Raw genomic sequence first — 22,079 nt, 5'->3', positions numbered from 1 at the left:
TAAATTTAATCAACTATCAAACACATACATTTTGTAAATGGGGTCTAGAATTCTAACCGTTCATGCGTTCAGTAGCTTCAAGACTTTTGCGTTGTAATCTAACTCCTATTTTTATAAATATGTGTTTTAAAATAACACCAAAACTTTGAAATTATTTGTCAAATAAAAAAAATTAAAGACTAGATTTTTTACTATCCATGCGCTATGTAGCTTCAAGACGTGCTGTAATAAAGCTTCTTTATGTTAAAACTAATATATATTATAATTAGAGACGAGAAACTAGAATCCCAACAGTCCATGCGCTCTGTAGCTGCAAGACGTGCTGGAATATTTATTTATCGTACGGTGCCCTTCAGGTAATTTTCCCAAAAATGGCACTTAATAAATTATATAAATAAAATATTATTCACTATTATGCCTACGTTTCTACACAATTATCCAATAATATCTTCAGTTGATATACTCGTATACACAGAAAACTATATTTGGCCTATAATTTTAGGTTATCTGTAAATAATGTATTTCTCTTTTGTTATAATGGCTGTTGTTTTATTCAATAAATAAATAAATTATTCAGCATTCTCCTCCTGAGGGGCCATCTTTAGACTAGTGATTATTTATGAATGGTGACTGTGTATTAAATTATAAGTCCACAAATCTTACACAATGATAAAGATTTGCTTTACAAAACATCAACAGAGGAAAACATTATGGAAAAATGGATGTCCAAACATATTGGGTCTTTCTTATAAACTTGGCATAAAGTTACGCCTAGACATAGTGGTAGAATACGGATGTAAATACCATCCTTAGTATAGTGATAGAAGGCGTAACTTTACACCAGGTTTATAAGTAAGGTCCACTATAATTGAAAACGATAAACTAGAATCCCAACCGTCCATGCGCTACGTAGATGCAAAACATGTTGGGATATTTATTGTACAGCGCCCTTGAGGTAATTTTCACAAAAATAGCGCTGTATAAATTATGCATAATTATAATTGGCAGAGTTGTTGGCAAAGAGGCCACATAAGTCACATAGTCAAAAGCAGATTATAAGCCCTAAAAATTCCAAAATTAATTAACAATTTAGATGAAGGTTAGGTACCCCTTCATAGACCTTAAATAAAAATTCAAAAATAGCAAAAATGCAAGAATACAAAAAAGTAATTCAAAAACATGTAAAAATATTACAACAGAGATTAAGAGAATGTAATATAGAAGTCTAGGCATCTAGGATTCCAGTAGTTGAAAGAACAAGGGTAAAGAAAATTGTGAAAGGGCATTTATAGAGCTTATGACCCGTTAACGGCTGGTTTAAGTGACCACTTTACACACTGTGTAACATTCACCATTTTGCCCGTATTTGAACATCTATATTTCTTCAACTTTTTTATTTGTTGATGTTTGTGAAGTTAAAGAGCTGAAACCTTTAATTCTGCAGGTGAGATTCATCTAATTGAATTGTTTCACGTACATACTAGGCAACGCCTGCAAATCTTATTTTTTCAATTTCTATACTTCTTCAAGGACCAGGTGGATTTATCAACAATATTTTGAAAAGAACATTTAAGAGAAGGTAATATAGATAAGGTAAAATAGTAACATCTATATTACCTTCTCTTTAATGTTCTTCATCTCTGTTGTAATATGTTAATATAAACAGCTCCTCAAAGAGTTGAATCCAGTCCTTGTCTACAAAAATTTAGAAAAACTCAAAATATTGTCCAAATCATGTTTATTTTTATTCAGCTAGGAATTAAACCTTCTTTATGTACATATGATGGCAGCAAAAAGCTTTTAAAGCATATATTTGAAAATATATATTTATATCACAGTTTTAATATGTGCAGAGGTTTTTTGTTTCAGGTCCCGACTAGCTAGGTAATTCTTGTACTGTATGACTGGTAGATAGTTGGTACGTTTGAACTTATTTTAAGTTGATACATAGCATATTTTAATTCCACTAACAAAGTTACCTAACAAAATAACCAAGATAAACAAATGTGTAAAAACAATTATTTACATTCAGGATTCCTGAAAACTTGTTAAATCTTTATCATCGCCATCATCAATTCATTTCCGCACCTAATGGTGCATAGGGCACTGAATTTGAACACAAATCGTTGCTTCACGTACCAGTCCGAGGTCTATAAAATATTTAAGTGTAAAATTTGTTTATTGTAGACAATACATCGTATGCACTGCATCTTGTGGTTACCTACCGTGTTAAATAGGACTCGTTGCACATTATTCATTAAATATGTACCAATTATTTTTTTTAATTAAAATGCTTTATTTAGAATAAGGTTTTGACACTTGCTTTACATTTTAAAAATACAATCGAAACCTAACATTACAGAAGACAAATATTTTTTAAACGGTTTTGAAAGTAGGTATAAACTATTTAACAACAATATTTTGAGTTTGTCCATATTTTTGTAGACAAGGACTGGATTCAACTCCCTGGGGAGCTGTTTATATTAACATATTACAACAGAGAGATATTAAAATATTCAAATATAGGCAGAATGGTGAATGTTACACAGTGTGTAAAGTGGCCACTTAAACCAGCCATTGACAGGTCATAAGCCCTGTTGATGCCTAGACTTCTATATTACCTTCTCTTAAATGTTCTTCATCTCTGTTGTAATATGTTAATAAAAACTATTTATTTGTATTTTTATTTTCTTTATAGTTAAACCTTTTACCTTGTTCTCTCTTATACCTACACGTTTTAATTTTTATTTTTTTATTTACGCACCGACACAAACACACCTTCACACATTCATCCACATATATTCATTTACACACACATGAATACAAACGTCGCACACATACAATTTTATAAATTCTACTTTTATATATTATGTGTTGTTAGATAAACAGTGGATTATTTTAATTATTTCTAGTATTGTTAATATATTTCTACTTATTTTTTATGTAAATAGCTATAAAAATCCTAAATAAATAAATAAAAACTAAATTTTAAATAATTATTTCATGTCATCATGTTGGGAATCGTACCCGAGACCTCTTGCATGGAAGCAAACGTGCTGATAATTACGCCACGAGATGGAAAATAAAATAATGTACCTAATAATAATGACTCGTAAATTATTTATGAAAATATTGTTTAAAATCATAATATTTGGCACCACTAGAATATTTCAGAGTCCCTGGACTGGTAAAGGAAGCCTAAGTCCGATCATCTTACCTTCATGGAACATAAATGATCAAGATACATTGCGATTGGTGACCGATGGAGTGCCCTATGACCCAATGGGATTGGAAAGGGAATGATGATGGTGAATTCAATTAATCTCAAATCTTAATAAATCTTATTACGAGCATACACTCTACTCACCTGTCCGCCTCGTGATGGTGTGGAGAGAGCGTCAAACCTACCATCCATTAGGGTTCGGACACGACTTCCAAATATTTGACAATCAAAATATAATCATTTTTTTATTTACCATTTGTTGTTTTCCGGGCGCATCTGAAGCGAGAGAATGATAATTAAATAAATAGCAAATCGTGATGTTAGTGTCTTAAAAGCAAGGAGAGATTGCAATTTGCGAAAATATTTTTTTATTTTTTCATTAATTATTAAGCGGTAGTAGTGACTGGTTTGTTTATTTCGTGCTTAGATTATCTATCACTAATCTATAGATGTTATTTACAATATATTGAAAATTATTATGAAAAGTTTTTTTTATGAAACTACGTAGATTATATTTATGGACATGATCTATGTTCAAGGCGCATGGAAGAAATGTGGTAATGACATGTGTTTTGACGCTACCCGGCTGAGTTTCGATAAAAATTAGCCCTTCGGTATTCAAGGATGTAATATATTGTCGGCCGTGTGGTGTAGTAGTCCGCGCGTTTGCCTACCATGCGAGAGGTCCCGGGTTTGATTCTCGACATGGTTGACACGAAATGTTTATTTAAAGCGTGTTTTTACGATAAAACATTTCACTGACCCTGGACTGGCACCTGAAGCGTAATACTGATCATCTTACCATCACTTAATCAAAAATGATTGAGATATTCTGCGGTTGGTGTAGGCACCATTGCAGTGCCTTAAGCACCATTAGGTGCGGAAAGGGAATAATAAAATGAATGATTTTTTTCATGAATATCGACCAGGACTCGTATTATTACAATGAAAAGTTAACATTTATATCCAATTTTATCAACAAAGTAAATTCAAGTTTTCTCTATAAAAAATATAACATTGTGTTCAATTACGGTTTACCGACGAAGATACTTAAAATGTTCATATAAATTTTCGTACATAAATACCGATTTTACTTTGTACCGTCTCGACATGTGGCGATGAAGATACCGTTTGTAATCGCAGCCCAGCTGATTTTAATTTAAACTCAACCGGACAGCGTCACAACACACTACCGCATTCCTTCCGTGCGCGTACGTAGACCCAGCCATACGTAATGATCCTCAATACTCATCTCATTTTAAAATCTTTCTAAACTCACTCTTATCCCTAGTAATATTTTAAAAACATTACATAACCTAATAAAATAAGAAATAATACGACTATTAGGCTTAATTATTATTGTGGAAAACATGTATAATTTAGGTACCTACTGCTTACGGTCAATCCGTTTAATTCTTTTTTAAATAAAAAATATTCTGATTGTTTAATTATTTAGGTACTATTTTAGTGTAATGTTCATTGTACACCATACACGTATATTCTGAGACGGTAAAATTGATATATCGATATTTTTGTACGAAAATAAATCTATTTGTATAAAAATTCAAAATATTTTCGTCAGTTACCTGTAATTGAACATGTTTAAAAAATAAAATTGTAAACATATTATATTTTTCATACATCAAGCTTAGTTTTACTTGGTAGATAAAATTGATAATATAATTAAACTTCCTATCAGAATACGTACCCAAAAACCGTTAATAGAGAATTATTTTAAAAATATAATAAAAGTTATGAACGCTCGGCCATTTATTTTCCCACGAGAAAAGGTACATATATCGTATCAAGTGTAACTGCTAAAAATTATGTAGATCACTGAGCATTTAAAAATGTTTTTCATAAATTCTTAAATATAAATAAAATGTTTAAGATTAGTATTTTTAAATAAATTTTTAAGTACCTACCGAACATTGTGACGCCCTCAAAATGTTGCTTTAAAAATATAATACAGTCATACTAGGTACCTACCTTCTTAAATCAAAACACAATTTTTCACTTTAGTTATGTGTGGTTCGAACACATGAAATTGAATTATTTTTGTTCAGTTGTACCTGGACATTCATAAAATTATTTATGTTTTTAAACGTATCAATGTTTTACTTGTTTGAAATAAAAAAAAAGTTTTTGCAGCGGTACTGTAAAAATGAAATAATACTGAGAAAATATGCAATAAGTTTCTATAATAAAAATATTGACTCTTGATATACATTTTTAACTATGTTTTTTTTTTTAACTTCTGCAGATTTGCTCGAAATTACAACGTACAATAAAGTAACCAGGAATTTACAAACTCAGGAAATCAGGAAAATATGAAAAAGACGGTACACGTGCGCACTGAACGGCGCGCATCCACCGAGTGACGCCAAACTTGGGCGTCTGGGCATGAGGAAGGGGGAGGGCGAGGCAAGGCGCTCCCCCATTGGTCGGCGGGCGGGGGGCGTGTCTCGGGGAGGGGAAAAAACGCCCTGGAGTGGGGGGCGCCAAGACAAAAAAATATAATTTTTATATGCCGTGATCAATCGCAGCGCGCGGGGGGATTTTTTATCCTTTTCCACTGCGGCGGGAGGGGAACGCCCTCCCCCCCGCGCGCCCCGCCGAGGCGTCGCACTTTTTTCTGTTTCTTCGACTGTTTTACAAACGCGCGCCGACATCGCCGCCGATAGGTTTGCGTCTACTCAATTTGTCACCGCGCTACCGGTCGGCCGCTCCGCTGCGCGCCGTTCCCCGCCGTAAGACATTCTGATAATCGAAGATATCGTATTATTTTTGAATCGCGATTTTTCGGGTTTCGGTTTTCCCGCTGGGAGAGAAGAGCGTGAGCGCAGTCCCCTCCATTTTTTCTCGCTCTACCCCCACTCCGGGCTCTCCCCTCCCGCGGGTCGCAAAAATACACAGACACATACACAGGTCAGCCGTGTGAGGGCAACGCAGATCCGAGGTGCCAATTACCGTCACCTGGTCGCCGCTACCGGGCTTCTCGCCGCCGCCACTCGCCGCCGCCCGCTCCGCGCCGCTCGCCGCCCGTCCAGCTGCCGCTCGCGCCGAGCGCTCGTCGTCCCGAGGCGCGGAATGCAATCGCGCGTCCGATTTTGACAGGCGGGAATACTTTCCTCCAGTGACACGTGAACTCTGTCGGCGTCGAGTCGCGTACGCACCGCGATTTCTTCCAGTTTAGTGTGTGAACTAATGAGTGATTCTGCGAACTACCCGAACTGTGCTCCCTTGTGATCGTTTGTGTACGGATTGTTTTGGTTGACAATAAACGATGTGCCATGCGACCATCGAGTGACATTTGGTGATCAGTTCACCAGCTAACCGATCGCCCGACAACACAGAATGACGTCCCAATTTGCATTTAGAGCCTCCCCACCCAATCAGGTAAGCGCTAGATACAAACATACACAGTAACATCGTTGCTTAGAAAAGCTTAACAATTGGATTTACATTTATGACATTATTTCAATGATTCCCAAAACAAATCAATTAATGACCAAATTTTGTTTGTTGCAGGAAAACAAAACATATTTCGTTAAATTTTTTTTGTAAATATTGTGATATTTTTTTCACGTGTTTGTTAATTATTTCTAAATCTTTATGTTCAAATTCATAAATCAACATAGCGATGCATATGATGACATTGCTTGTGGCGATAAGCGAATTGCGTGATAGCGATTGTTTATGTTTTTAAAAAAAAAATAAACACCTTTTTTACATATATAACATAATTTGCACAAATTGGTAGGTTTATCTCCCTCTGTATTATTTATTGCCTTAATCTATTTATGTTATAATATATGTAAAGAAAATTAAAAACATTACCTCTGCTACATATCTATTCATGGAATTATATTTATAAACATTCTTATATAACACATTATGTATGGCATTTCATCTTGAATTATATATTGTACTCTTTTTGTCTCTTACTTTTAATTAAATTTATTTGGTGTAGTGATCATTTTACTTGTTTACGTGTGTTTTTTAAGTCCTCAGTATGTTATTTTCTTTGTCAAGAAAAACGTATTAAAATTAAACGATTTATCCCACACCTACGCAATTATTTTTACATTTTCTTCATATGATTCCTTATATATTTCCCTTAATGGTTATGTTTTTAAACATAATAATATAATTTATTTATCATGGTATTTCATCACTAGTTATATATATATATATATATATATATATATATATATATATATATATATATATATATATATATATATATATATTACATCATGTTACATTTTGTGTTTTATTAAGTCCTTAGTGTGTTCATTTCTTTGTCAAAAAAACGTATTTAAATTAAAAGATTTATCCACACCTACGAAATTATTTTTCCATTTTGCTAATAAAATTTCTTATATATTTTCCCTTTGTGTATATTTTGAATTTTATTTTTTCACAATATTTCATAAATGTTTTTTTTTAGTTTATTCGTAAATCTGTATACGATTATTTAAAAAAATCATATGCTTGTGACGCGTTGCCATAAAAATAAAACAATTAGTACAACACAATACCAAAACAAAACCTTCACAATTAAAATAAAAATAATTATTCTCAAATGGCGATTAATTAATATTATCTAGTTTTAACATTAGTACTTACCTAGGTACGTGTGATGAGTGTGAAATTTGAGAACATAACGTTATATTAATAATGGTTAATTGAAAAAAACAACACCAAATATAATAAGATTTAGATATCAACGAAAGTAAAAAAAAAACTAACTAGGTAATAAAAGTGATTAGATTTATAACAAAGATGGTAACACCGATACATCGATTAAAAAAAAATGTCTTACAAGATTAATTTATACAAAGGTAAAAAATATACATACACATCGAAAAAGTAACATATCAAACAATCGTCCTTAATACGATGCATCATAAAAACGGTACTATGTAAATTACCGACAATTTTTATTATCATTGGTGTGTACATAGAATAAAAATATATTATTTTTTATAGAATCACTTTGTAAAACACCCTTGAGGCATTATATGACTAAAATGGCGCTGTATAAGGTATCCACAATAATAATATTTGCCAATAATAGTTGTTGAAATACTTAAATTTTTTTGTACAGAAATCTGTATGAATGTGAAATTGCGAAAATCTTTGAAGCACATTTTCAATATCGCATTTGAATTATTTTCCTCCTGATAAGACGCACAAAGCATTGAATACAGCATTTAATCTACTCATGTATAAGAAATGAAAACATTTTAACAAGAAAATTACAAATATTTTTTTAATGTTTAGATCGCCCAGACATTTTTATATTTAATACGAGTTACTTATAAAATATACCTAACCTAAGCTAAATTGAGTCGAACAAAAACATTAGGAGGGTCTCGTTGTTAAATTAATATGCCAGTACTGCTTAGTAGTTTTAGATCTGAGCAAAAAATGTATTAATTAATTATTTACTTACTACATTATTCATTTGATAGAAAAACATCTTTATGAAGTCTGGACTTACAAATTATAATTTTTTTTTTCGAATATTGTATTTTTAAGCAAAATGTTGTAGGATCATGTTTTTTTAAAAAAAATCATCCAGTGCAGTATTGAGATTTTAAGCATTTTTTAGCTATATTTTTTGACTATTTTTAGCTGTACAAATTTGCTAGATTTACAAAAATATTTTAGGTTGGTGAAATTGATTCTACCGTGGAATAAAAAAAATAGTTTACAAATTGGCCAAAAATCGTAAAAAGTAATCTTGTTTAGTATTTGTGTGTTAGCTTATATTCGTAGTTTTTTTTATGTAGATACATACAAAAAGTGTAAAAATACAACTCAAAGTTGTTGGTAAATACTGTAATGTATTATTTCAAATCAGCACCATTTCTTTTATTTTCTTTTACCGGTTGTGTTTTTTTTAAGTGAGTACTGTTTAAAAAAGCAAATAATTTGACACCTCAAAGCGTGGCTCGAAATTTTTACAGCGAAATACCTCCATTACTCTGGAAAAACCCGCATAAAACAAAACACTGGGTATTCAGTATCTACCATTCGTGAAATCAATTCATTCAACACGTGTTTTAGTCTGATTAAACTAATTTTAATGGCCGAAATTCAAAATACACTATAGTTGGTGCATTGTTACTAGGTAGGCTTTGCTGGTCATTAAAGAGTGCCTAGTCATTAGCGGTTAGCTTCAAGTTAGCCATCTTGCTAATGCTGCCAGAAGCGGACTTGGGAATAGCTTTAAAACAAAAATAATTTCTAAATTCCTAAATTTATCTTACATTTCCTTTTTTATGAACGAGCGTTTGTGATCCAGTAAATACTGTGTCCATCGTTTTGTTTAGTTTTTATCGAAACTAGTTTGAACAATGTATGTACCTAGTTAGTTTTACATAAATTGTATTTGTAAAAGGAAATAAATGTTTACCTTTATGCTTTTGAAAATTATTTTTGTTATCAAATGTATAATTATATAACATAATAATAACTTTACCCAACTCCGTGAGACTTCAAAAAAGAGTTGGGACACAACGTGATCAAAAGTGGAAGCATATTACAGTACTTACTTTAAAAACAACATTATTTTATGTGTATTAGTATACATTTAGACATTTAAATGGGAAAAAAAGAAAGAAAAAAGTTGATATATAACCACAAGTTAAAAAATGTTTACGTGCATAATTTATTTGGAAAAAAAAATGTTTAAATATCATTCACAAATTTTAAGCACAAGCATCGACTAAAATAATATTTTTGCTACTTTTACTATCGTCATTCATTGTAAAATTGAATAATTAATAATGTTTCTTTATATACAAATGTTAATATTTAATAAAATTACAAACATAAAAAACGGTAATATATTTTCATGTCGTTTTAAAAAAGGGTCAAATTTTAGTTTACTAAATTTAACATTTGATGTTATTGATTCGTAATTCTACTTCAATTCGTATTTGAACACGCCCAGAGACGGCTCTCGGCGTGTTCGAATACGTCCCTCACAAAAATAATACATACAGCCAGTTAAACAAATCGTAATGAGCTATGTAGGTAAGTACTTATCGCCGACATAGCCAAAGACGGACAAAACAATAAAATAATTATCATTTATGTTTGTTTTTAGGTATTAAAACAATTGTTCAAATCCAACTTTAATTGGCGGCACCTTTGGTTCCTAACTTGGCCTTGCATGCCTAAAAATATGTACGAGTATGTATAATAAATAAATGTAAGCAGTTGCTTTCACGGTTCTGTGAACAAATTCGACTTTTAGAAACATAGATCTGAATAGTTACACATATATTTTTTTATGTCTGATGGAAGACACTTTCAATTAGCCGCCATTAATTCGGTTGAAATAAATTCGGTTTCGTACCCACGTGAATGTAATACTTAGTTAAAAAAAGCGCCCAGAATATAACAGAAACAAAAGAACTATCAGTTTTCTTGGGGAGATGGAATTGAGTTGAAAACTTGACCGAATGTTTCCCTTTGTTTGTTCTTTCTATAGTGATGTGCTTTTAATAACGTTCTTGTTGTACTATATTATTCGTCTTAACCCATTACAGGACTTAAGTCCGTAGAGTTGGGACTGGGTATAAGTGTCTCAATAAATGTTTTTAAATCATTTATTTAAAATGAATAAACAAATACATATGGTGTTTTTGCGGTTAGATTTTCTTCACGAATTGAACATAATATTTTAAGTTTATATATTTTTTGATGGCTCTTCTCATATTCCATAGAACGTATTACGTATCTTCCACATTGATGATAATAATAAACCTATTAATAAAAATACTGAAAAAAAAATATCTACTTTACTATTCAATAAAATGTGCGGATTGATATTAAATGTTGAATTTTAAATACTTATGTCATAAAGAAACTGTCTATTTAAATGTCATTAAACATTTGAATTTAAACCTACATATGGGTGTTGTCTGGCTGCCCGAGATTTAGATACAAATATGATTTTCATTTTGGTATGATTGGTCATGTACTCGTACCTAAACTAACATTCGAAATTTAAATATGACTGTTGATAATTTCAACAATTTTTGTAAACTTCTCAAAAATATTGTTTTATTTAGGTATGTATGGCAAACATTGATGATAAATTTAATGGCGATTTTGCTACTAACGCCGGTGGAGATCATTTTAAGTCAAGAGGAAACATTGATTCCGAAAATGGCAAATATTGATTATCCATTCCATGATTTTTATAAAGAAAATGCCGCAATACTTCAATTAAAAACGAGTGAATCACTAACGCGCATGACTTGATTTTTAATAACGGACATTAGTCGACTCATTAATAAATTAAAAATATATGTTGATTTCATACGATTTGTACTCAGTTCATTCAACTGGGGAATTAATTCCCATGTATTTTAAAATTTGTATTATTTATTGTTTTATTTCGCCTTCAATTAATTTTTTACAGTAGCGGTTAGCGCATTTGGCTACGGCTCAAGGATTTATTTACGTCAAGGTTGCCATGAAATTTTCACTAGAATTCTTTTTTGCTGAAATATTTTACAATTTAAAAAATTGTTTGAGATTGGCTACAGTAATTGGCGTAGCTACCAATGCAGTGCTCTGTACATTATTCAAAATCATATTTTTTTTATTAATATGAAACATTAAAATTAAAAAGTTCATACTGGGGTACCAAACCATGATCAGGACATTTAACAATGTATCTATGTATTTTATACTGCAGAAGCTACAGAGAGTATATAAAAAACTTTACATGGAAAACTGATTGTGAATGTTTATGTATCACGTACGAAATAATATGCATGTAACAAATTTAAAAAAAACGTTTGTAATATATTTTGCTTACAGAGTCAATAATTTAAAATTAGTTTGGCCAAAAGACACATGATATTTTACTTATACCCCTCCCACATTTTCAATTGTTTATAGTCTTTTTTAAAAATTTACCATGGTTTATTGTCATACTATTCATATAGTTTACTTTACTAAAAATAGTTAAAAATAATTTTTACCTACTGGTTTAAGAACACAAACATTTCTTGGTCAAGTTTATTGCAAAATCAATGTGTACATTAATTTGAAAAAGATTTGTACAATATATATGATTTTTCACCTTTGAAAATTCATCCGAATTTGCCGTGGGTAATTAAATTTATTTTGCATCATCGTACCTACCCGTGTCCAGAATAAAAATGGTTGATAAATACAGTATCAAAATAATATTGTATTTAATTGACCTCTTTACAAATGTATAAGTAATTGTTTCTTTGCTAAGCAACAATATTATTTAATAATACAATCGATCCTTTTGCATGACCTCGCTGAATCCATGTTTATACCATATTTGTCTGACATTATAACGATAGTTAACTGAAATTATCATGGTAATATTTTATGACAGAAGTATTTACACCGGCTATTTATAATTTTCGAGTATTATAGTTTGATTCACCGTTACAAAAAACAATTTATTAATTATGAAATATCTTTGAGCACATTTGCGGGGAGGAATTTTATACTAACCTAATATCAATAATTAAAAAAAATCACAAACAATTATGCCATGCGGGTTTCAAAGGGACATTATTGAATTTTGCTCTGGTCATCGATATACTAAACTAGATTTTTTAATTCAAAAACTGAAATATGACCTTAAAAAAAAAACTGTTTGTATGTTTTATGCATTGAAATTAACAGATTAAAATATAAAAAAACACCTTGTTTTTTATGCACCAATTTCTTTTTAAAATTTAAATGTACTGGTTTTGGAAATAATTTGCTGTATTTGAGTTAGTCACAAAACTGATAATTTCGTAACAACGAGGAATATACTGTTTTACCGAAACAAGTTAGTCGAAAATGGAAGAAAAAAAAACGTTTTGTAAAAACTACGTGATTTTTTATTTATTTCAATGGACTATTAATATTCTACAAATAAAGTAATTCAATTATTAAATAAACATTTAAATCAATTTTGTTCAACGTGCAACATTTTAATCACAGGCAGAGTAAAATAAATATTCAAAGCCTAGATTTCCTTTCCTAGTAAATTTTGTATATCCATAGAGATGCTTGCCTCAATAGAGAGTAATAAAAAAAGTCGGTAATAAAGGTGAATTTTGTATAGAATTGCGCAAAGTGGGGTACATAAGTCGTGCAAACAGACATTGCGTTTTTACAGTCATGTTGGCGATATGACACGAACCGATCACAAGAGATACGATTTTAAACTAATTACGCTTTTACCATTAGCTACACCTTAATTCATCGGATTTAATTGCATCCCTGCACTACCCTATAATTAATTGAAAAATGCACCTACAAAAACATAGTTTTTGTAAATCACGTAGAAGAAAAAAATCTGAACTTATCTCAATATTACGTACACTTTGGTCATTTTTTTTTACAGGAACCCTTTGACAATTGTGTTAAATATTTTGTGTGCTATGACAATGGTAAAATTTTGTGAGTCCATTAATTTTACTTACCATTCATATACGTAGAAGTAAGTATAATACGTTAGGGTTTGATTAACCTGTCAAACAGGAAGAAAAAAAAAGTGAATTCTTTTAACAAACAAATATACCAAAACGCTTTGATTTCGGTAGTAGGTACTAATTGTGTGTTTTGTAATATTTTGTACTAAATATTGGCGTTTCGGTTATGTGATAAAAGTAGGAGTTAGAGTTGTTGTTTTATTAAATTAAACTGTTTCGAAAAACCGTTTCCAAAATAACAGTTTTTTGGCAAAATTATCTGGCAACATTCTCCTCTAGAATCAACATTTGCTTTGCATAAGGAACCGCGGTTATTTCTCTAAACTGTTACTTTAGATACGGTTTAAAGAAACAGTTTAATATGTGAAATCATTTATATCCCGACACATGAATATTTTATAACAAAAAGAGTTTAATTTATTTTTGAAAAACTGCTTCAGCTTTTTCTGGAGATTCAGTAAGTGTTTTAAAATAACTGTTTCATTTTTTTACCACCTACTGCGGACCGAATCCAAATGAACGTTTGGTATGCAATTAATTATTTAGTACAAATATTTGTTCTGTTCGAACTTTTTTTTAAAATGGTTATTGTTTTTCTGATTTCATTAATATTTTTTAATCTAATCCTTGAGTCCGCAGCTCTAGCCACTGAACCACAACCCGATTCGCTTATACATAAGGTTTGGCATTTGTTAAGAATAAATACCTACATTAGAAATTTAAAATCATATAACTTGAACGTTATGTTTTTAAGTCACGATATCGACATATTTAAAATGTTTAATATACTGGAAACATTAAAAAATATTTTCAATAAATAAAATGTGGATTTTGAAATATTCGGCGAATTTCTATAAATTCAACTTGTAAGTGATTGGATTGAAATTACTAAAGCAGATTGAAAACGGCTTTAACGTTTTAACTTCCGACTTTGGAAGCCATTGTACCCATGGCTTGACGTTTAATAGCAATTATCACTTCCGTTTGCCTGTCCGACAAGAACAATGAACTTTGTCGTCCGATTTACGAATGCAGCACACACACCTACGATAATTATTGAATAAAAAAACGTTTTTTGCGCACGCAACAAACACATATGTATGAGTACACTTATGTAACTAATACTTTATTAACACGCGCGTACAAAGCAAATCTAGTTATTATTCGTTCATGTTCACAATATAATTACATATTTGTGCAGGTACAAATTTCAATTTTTCATTATTTTTGTAGTTTTTTTTAATTGTGCGATTCAGATTAAAATATCACCATCATTCTATTACCCGCAACGAGTGGTGCATAGGACATAGCGTTGGTACACCAATCGCAGGGTATCTGGATTTTTATTTTACGCTTCCAGTACTATGAAATACTGTATCGTAAATTCATCATCTCAGATATAAATTGCCGACAAACAGTCAGCAGTGGACGTCCAGGAAGTAGAGAAGCTGATGCCTTGTAAAGTTGGCAAGCGTGGTTACGGCTCTCGGGAAGCATCCGCAGTATATGGCTTAGACAACTGTATCGCCTCCGCTTGACGACAATAAAGTTGTCGCCGGAGTTTGCCGCGTCCGTTCTCTTATTACTTCATTCCCACAAAGTCAAACTATCGCACACCCAAGATTCTTCTGAGACACCTATTCTCAAAACTGAGAATTTTGTTGTTTTGGGCCTTGGTGAAGTGCCATGCATTCGTAAAGGCACGTAAAATAACGTTTTAAAATAAATATTTCAACAATGTTGATTGATTGTGAAAAGAACATGAAACTTTGTACAATGTGAAGAACAAGGACTTTAAAAAAGCCCAGTTAAAACAAAATTTGCCGAGAAATATCGGGACAACACTTAAAATATCGTATACGTACTGTAATATAAATAACAAATAAATTATATTAATCATAAAGATATCTTCCGTTATAATACTGATTTTCTTTTTTAAAACATTTCCTGTAATAATATTATTTGTAAGTAATTTTTTTATCGAGTTCTTATTATTTACTCAAATATTAACATTTTTAAACCATTTCCTATAGGTCGTAAATAAATTGTGCTGGAAAAATGAAAATCGAGTTGTGGTAGAGTGGGATTTGAACCTGGGACCTTTGATCCGTGAATCCGCAATACTACCACGGGACCACAACCCGGTTCAAATTGATTTCTACATTATGGCTAACAGATGGCGGCGCTTATTCCGGCGAAAATTTTTGACAGATAAGTTGTCTCGGCCGCCAAATAATGACACCGCTTTCTTTATTATTACGCCTGCGCATCACGGCACCGCTTTACCGGGAAACTTAACACATTGAATCTAGTACCTTCTCACATATTGATATGCTCGAAATACAATAGTCAATAATTAACTTTATGTTGTCAACAACGACTGATTGCGGCTTCGACAAATCGTTTATGGTAATGAAATAATTTATAAAAGGCGTGTATTTAGGCGTTTATAAATAATTTATAATATAAATAGGCGATTTAAAGGGAAATGGTTTCTTGTTAGCACCCCATTTGGTCAGATTCGTCACTGACGCGTCGATCACGCACGGTACCGGGCGGAAAGGCGCGTGCGCACTTCGTGATCACATACAATCACGAACGTTCCTGACCGTGTATGATTATTATTACAAACATACTAAGTTTGCCATAAACAATATTTCAAGTATATTCAGAATATCTGAATTGCAAAAGAGAGGGAAACATTTTTGAGAAGGAAATATGTATGTCCAGGCGTTTACATATTTAGTCATTGGCCTGTTTTAAGTGGCCACTTTACAAACTGTAACATTCACCATTCTGCCTATGTTTGAGCGTCTACATTTCATCAACTGTTCCATCTGTTTTCAAAGTAAAATAGCTGAAACCTTGCAACAAAAATTCATTTTCTTTCGGGAGGAAATCCAGCCTGTCTATAAACGTTGTTAATTAAACTAACCGGTAAAAAAAAAATACAAATAAAAAATGGGTTTCAGGCGTTGCCTTGCAGGTAAAATAATTCAGCCAGAGGAATCTCACTTACATCAATAAAAGTTTCTCTTTTTTTTTCCACTCCTGACTTTTTTTGGTGCAAAAGAGTTATAATTTATTGAATCAAATTCAATTATAAACACCTCTCTCCCGCTTCCACTCCCACCAAGTATATTATATACCATTGTGTCTTTCTACTTTCCTTTATAATAATTTTCTATGTATAAATATGTCCTTTAAAATGCCTTTTGGGCGTATATGTAAATAAATAAAATCATAGGTAGTTTTGACTCTGATTATTATTATAACCTTACAAAACATATTATAAGTGCACGCAATGCAGAATATTGCTGATTCTAAATCATTAAAGTGTTGCTGATACCAAATCGTCGCAGAATACTGCAGATACCAAATCATTAAAAAGTATTTATAAGAGATGGCAAATATTTGCAGAATATTGGAGATATTAAATTATTGTAGAATATTGCAGATACATAAATAAATAAATACCTTATCATTTTAGAATATTGCATTTGTCCCCGCGAATATCTTTTAGTGAATTCATCTAAATAGAAAATCTTTTTTAAATGTTTTCAATTGTACAGTATAATTGTTATTACAAACAAAAGTTATTACCATTAACGCAAATTCTGTGTTGATAAGGTAAATAGAGGTAAGTCAACGAATATATACAGAATTATTTTTTCGTTGGCTTAACAAACTCGCAATTCAAAATATTTGTTAGATGATTCGATTGGATTTTAACATTTGTCCTCGTAATCAAAGACCATAAATAATTATGAAAATAAATAAGAAGAAATTTAAATTATTTAAAACTTTTCGCTATGATGACCGACTCAGCCTTTAATAATTTAGGCCTTAAATAATTACCGCATAAAAAAATCTTAAAACATTATGTTGCATTTTATAAATGAGTAATTAAGGAAAAAAAAGGCTAACTAAATTGCAATCTTAATTATTTTAGACCAGGTTACGTTCGGTAAATCTACATCCAAATTAAAATTAATGATTTTAGAAAACCACATTTAGAATTCAATATATTTTGGGAATTGCGCTTAATGCACCCACTTACGGAAAACAAATAATTATAAACACACACAAGCAATTATAATTGCAGTCCACAAGATTGATTGCCTATCAAATATTGCACTTATGTAAATTTAGTTATTTAGAATATTAAATAAATTAATTATAATCATTAGGTATATGGTTTCCAATCCTTTTTTTTCATATACGGACTGTTCGGTTTTTAGATTGGGTTAAAACATGTTTTAACTATTTAGAGAAATAAAAAGCGGAAATGTGTAACTATATATCATGAGCAGTTTTTTTTATTTTGAAAGGCAAATGTAAAAAGAAAACGAAACTTTTTCACGAAAAATTGCTTGTCATATAGCAGATCGTTTGAGTATTAATTGTATTTTCATCATGTTGAAATCTTTTATTCATTTAATAATAAAAAATACAACATGACAGATGATAAAAATATAAAATGAGTTTAGATTTAAACAGAGGAATAAAAGTTTTGAATTTGAACCAAAACAATGTTTTCAGCAGGAACCGAAATCGAATTTCAGCTTCTGTTCTAGTTTAGCGAAACTTGTTTGAATAAGTTAAAAGTCACTTCAAAACAACAAAAATTACGCGTATTTTTGTTAAACCTTACGAGTTCATTAAAATACGTGTTTAATAAAACACATAATGAAGTAAAATACATAAATTCAATCAGTAAGTATATTTATTTTTAGTGCTTATATGTTCGTTGTTATTTATTTTACATAAATGTAATTTATATTATGTTATACTATACATAAAACTTATTTACTTTAAGGGAATTACAAAAATATAAATACGAAAGATATTAGAACTATCAAGTATAGTCAACAAAAAACAAAATAAGTCTAGATTAAAAAAAAATAATATGTTAGACAATGTCTAATTATTTGAATGAACAACAATCCAATCCAATCTCTTATTATGTATATATATTTGTTTAGATAATTTATATTGCACCATTTTCGTGAAAATCACCTCAGGGGCGCTGTAAAATACATAAATATCCCAGCACGTCTTGCAGCTGCACAGCGCATGGACGGTTGAGATTCTAGTTCATTGTCTCCAATTATGATATATAACAATGTGCTAATTTTCCACCTATCAGAGTACAGCCACATCCCGATCGCAGATTCCAGCTGAGCAGAAGTTTCGGCCGATTTTCGTCCGAAACCGAAATTGCGGCCAAAACTCGTTCTGTAGGCCGAAACTGTCTGAAACCGAAATCTAAACCGAAAACGAAACTTCGGCCAGTCACTATTAATTATACAGTCACTGCTTCGCAAGTGAAAAAATATTTAATTTACTTTTTGTGCATAATTTTGAAAGCTGGCTCAAGATGACGAAATAGATATACCATAGACGTGTGTAAATTTTTCGTCAGATTGTATCTAAGTTTTGAATAGAAAAGTCTAACAAGCAAGTGTTGCGTGTTATTTCTTTAATTCTCGTCTATTCTACTCGCATTTATTATTTTTATCTTTTGTCTAACTCATATAAGTATTCCCATTCTCGAAACATGTCATTAGTCTTTTCCAAGCATACGTTTGATAATGCAATTAATATTCAGATCGAAGAATGTAATCATCGAAAAGCATGCAAAGTCATTAAGTCGTTGATAAATTAAATAAAATCATTTCTTAATTTTTGTATATCATATTTGAGAAGAATTCAAGGGCAAAACGATATTTCTAATTTATAAAGGCTTTACTGAAGTTTCCGAGGTTATATATCCATTTTTTAAGAAAATATGAACGGTGTCTCAATACGTTGTGCGTACTTGCTCTAGTAACAAATATTTCAAATAAACTCAGTACGATAAAGTTGTTACGCAATACATTCAAGGCGTGAAAAAGAAAAGTTTAAAATTTTATGTTGGTACTTACAAATAGTTTATTTTATATTATATAACACTTTTAGGACAAAAACGACAGCTAAAAAAATATTTTTTTTTGGAAATTGACGCCTTCGTGTTCTTTCGTCGATTGTTTCATATTTTTCGAAGTAAGCACCAAATTTTAAGATAAAAATTACACAGAAGGCTTTCACCTATGAATCTATGAAAAATAAGCGTAATAAAAATATATTATAAATTTATACAAGATATTTATTCAATGAGTCATTATAAGATTGAAAAAAAATTAATACTATTAGACATAATGTTTATTAGGTTAGATCAGATCCCCAAACATATGTTTTTATTTATTCACGAAATTGCATAAACGTAAATAAGTCCCTAAGACAATCGATAATAATAATAAAATGACATTAACTTAAATAAGTCACTAAGATTATCAGTAAGTCGGAACGAAACAACCACAAAGCTAAATTAGTCATTTAAATATGTTTTTAAATAAAGCTAAAATTCCATTTGTATTAACATAAAATATACTCAACCGGCTTTCAGTCACTATATGTTTGTCTGCGTTGCGTCCTTCACACAGCAATGTAAACACAACACTAATTGCATCGCTTCCGTACTGACGCGGAATCTAAATTCTCTGAGTAATAAAGAGACCAATGTAACGATTTTGTCCTATTCCCGTTTTTTTAAATGCAGAAAGATGGATACTGTTTATTGAAGTCGTTTTATGGTGTAAACTCATGTTAAGCTTTTTTTGAGTCAAGTCGTTATCATCCTAAACGTGCGATATGTGCAAGGCATAATATTACATTATCAATAATTGCAGTTTACCAAATATAAAAATAAGGAATTTTTAAATGTAAAATATTTGTTGCATTCAGAGAAAATGTATCCATTACACTTTGAGATATTGTTTAACTACTACAATGTTGATTCAATAGTAAACCTAGACTTTCAAAGTCTTTTGAAAAATCATTTTTTAAAAGTAAATTTTAATCTAAGGAAGAGTGTAATTTTCGATGTCAATTTTATGTAAGGTACTATTTTTATAGACATTATATTGTAGATGAAATCAAAATTACTTACCTCGTGTGATAATAACAGAATGTATTTAGTTTTTTGTGAGTACTTACATTAATAATAATTTCAATTGAGGTATCTAAATTCCCTTTTTAATATTTATTTTTACCATGGTCATAATTTTCCTATTCTTACCTAGTGGTGCTTAGGGCACTGCATTGGTACTGCAACTGCAGCATATCTGAATCATTTTTGTCAGTTGGAAGGTGTGGTAAACAGTCACTCCCAGTCCAGGAACTAAGCATAGTACCACTTTTTCAATCAATATTTCACGTCCACCCCGCCAGGAATCGAACCCAGAAGACTTATCTCCACTTGATTCCTTTTTGTAGATTTTGTACCCGAGAGTAGAATCGAGTCACAAACTCTCGGCCAGGATCTATTTAACTCACAGAACTTTATTTTTCATCCTCCAGGACACGGAATGTTTTACTTGATTTCAATTGCTTTCAAAAATGGTATATATTAACTAGTTCAAACGAATTCTGCTTTTTTTGTTTGAAAAATAAGACTGAATAAAAAAATCGGGTTTTTATGGGCATTTGTTTCAAATAGATGACTTAGTAATAAAATGAGCGAATAGCTTATTCTTCCAACGTCAAATAATGAAAGCAAAAAGCACTGATGCATTTTCTAACCTGAACTGATTCCACCATAATTGCTCGAAATCCATACAATGAAACGTCATTTTATTTATTTCACAATACAAGTCAAATAAAAAAGTCGGTTGCAGTGGTAATTAATTAATGGCTAAGAAACAGTCAGACGAAGAATAATATGATAATATTATATCAAAGATGTGGATCTAATGTTTCTATCTCAGTAACAATGGTTCCAACACAAATAATTAATACAAACGAAACAAAAGGTTGTTTTTATAAGTAGGTATCACTGTTCTGATAAAAATATGATCAAATTGATTACTGTTTGTGTTATTTGTACGGCAAAATTGTAGATACATATTTTTGAATTGCATATTTAAATTTTCTACTTAGTATCGCGGTAAGTAAAAATTTTGACAAATAGGTATTTGAACATTCTCTTTCTGTCACGCTCTCGCAATTGTCTCCCCGATACAGTGCGAAAAAGACAACTGCACGACGGACTGATTTTGGCTAACTGAATTTGAAAAAGTCGACGTTTTCGAATAAAATTTTCTGTGTCGTTACTTTTTCTGTTTCAAATCAAAATTATTTATTGCATTTATATCTCCTACGTCTGAAGATGGCCGATAAAACTGGATGGTCCTCACTCCAGTAAGTTGTAATTTATCAGAAAAGCAAAACAATAGAGGCAAGCCAATAGTAAATAACTATGGTGTATAAAATAATCATTGCTTTAGTGTCATAATCATGTTTGTATGGACAAAAGT

At 31.0% G+C, this 22,079-nt stretch overlaps 1 protein-coding gene across 1 annotated transcript in view; it reads left to right on the top strand.

Moving 5' to 3' along the window:
- Window positions 1-5,778: 5,778 nt before the first annotated feature.
- The window catches only part of LOC148272663 (uncharacterized), a gene marked incomplete at its 3' end in the record, with an annotated part of 39,125 nt that continues 22,824 nt past the window's right edge, over window positions 5,779-22,079 (top strand). The window contains exon 1 of the mRNA XM_088239748.1: window positions 5,779-6,622. Coding sequence (XP_088095874.1) covers window positions 6,581-6,622 — 42 coding nt within the window. The remainder of the gene's footprint in view (window positions 6,623-22,079) is intronic.

Source organism: Micrasema longulum, unplaced genomic scaffold, assembly GCF_059751315.1.
Source record: "Micrasema longulum isolate JH-2025_06_02 unplaced genomic scaffold, ASM5975131v1 h1tg002251l, whole genome shotgun sequence".
NCBI classification, from domain to species: domain Eukaryota; kingdom Metazoa; phylum Arthropoda; class Insecta; order Trichoptera; family Brachycentridae; genus Micrasema; species Micrasema longulum.
Note: the sequence above shows the minus strand (reverse complement) of the source record. Positions and strands in the feature narration are given on the sequence as shown.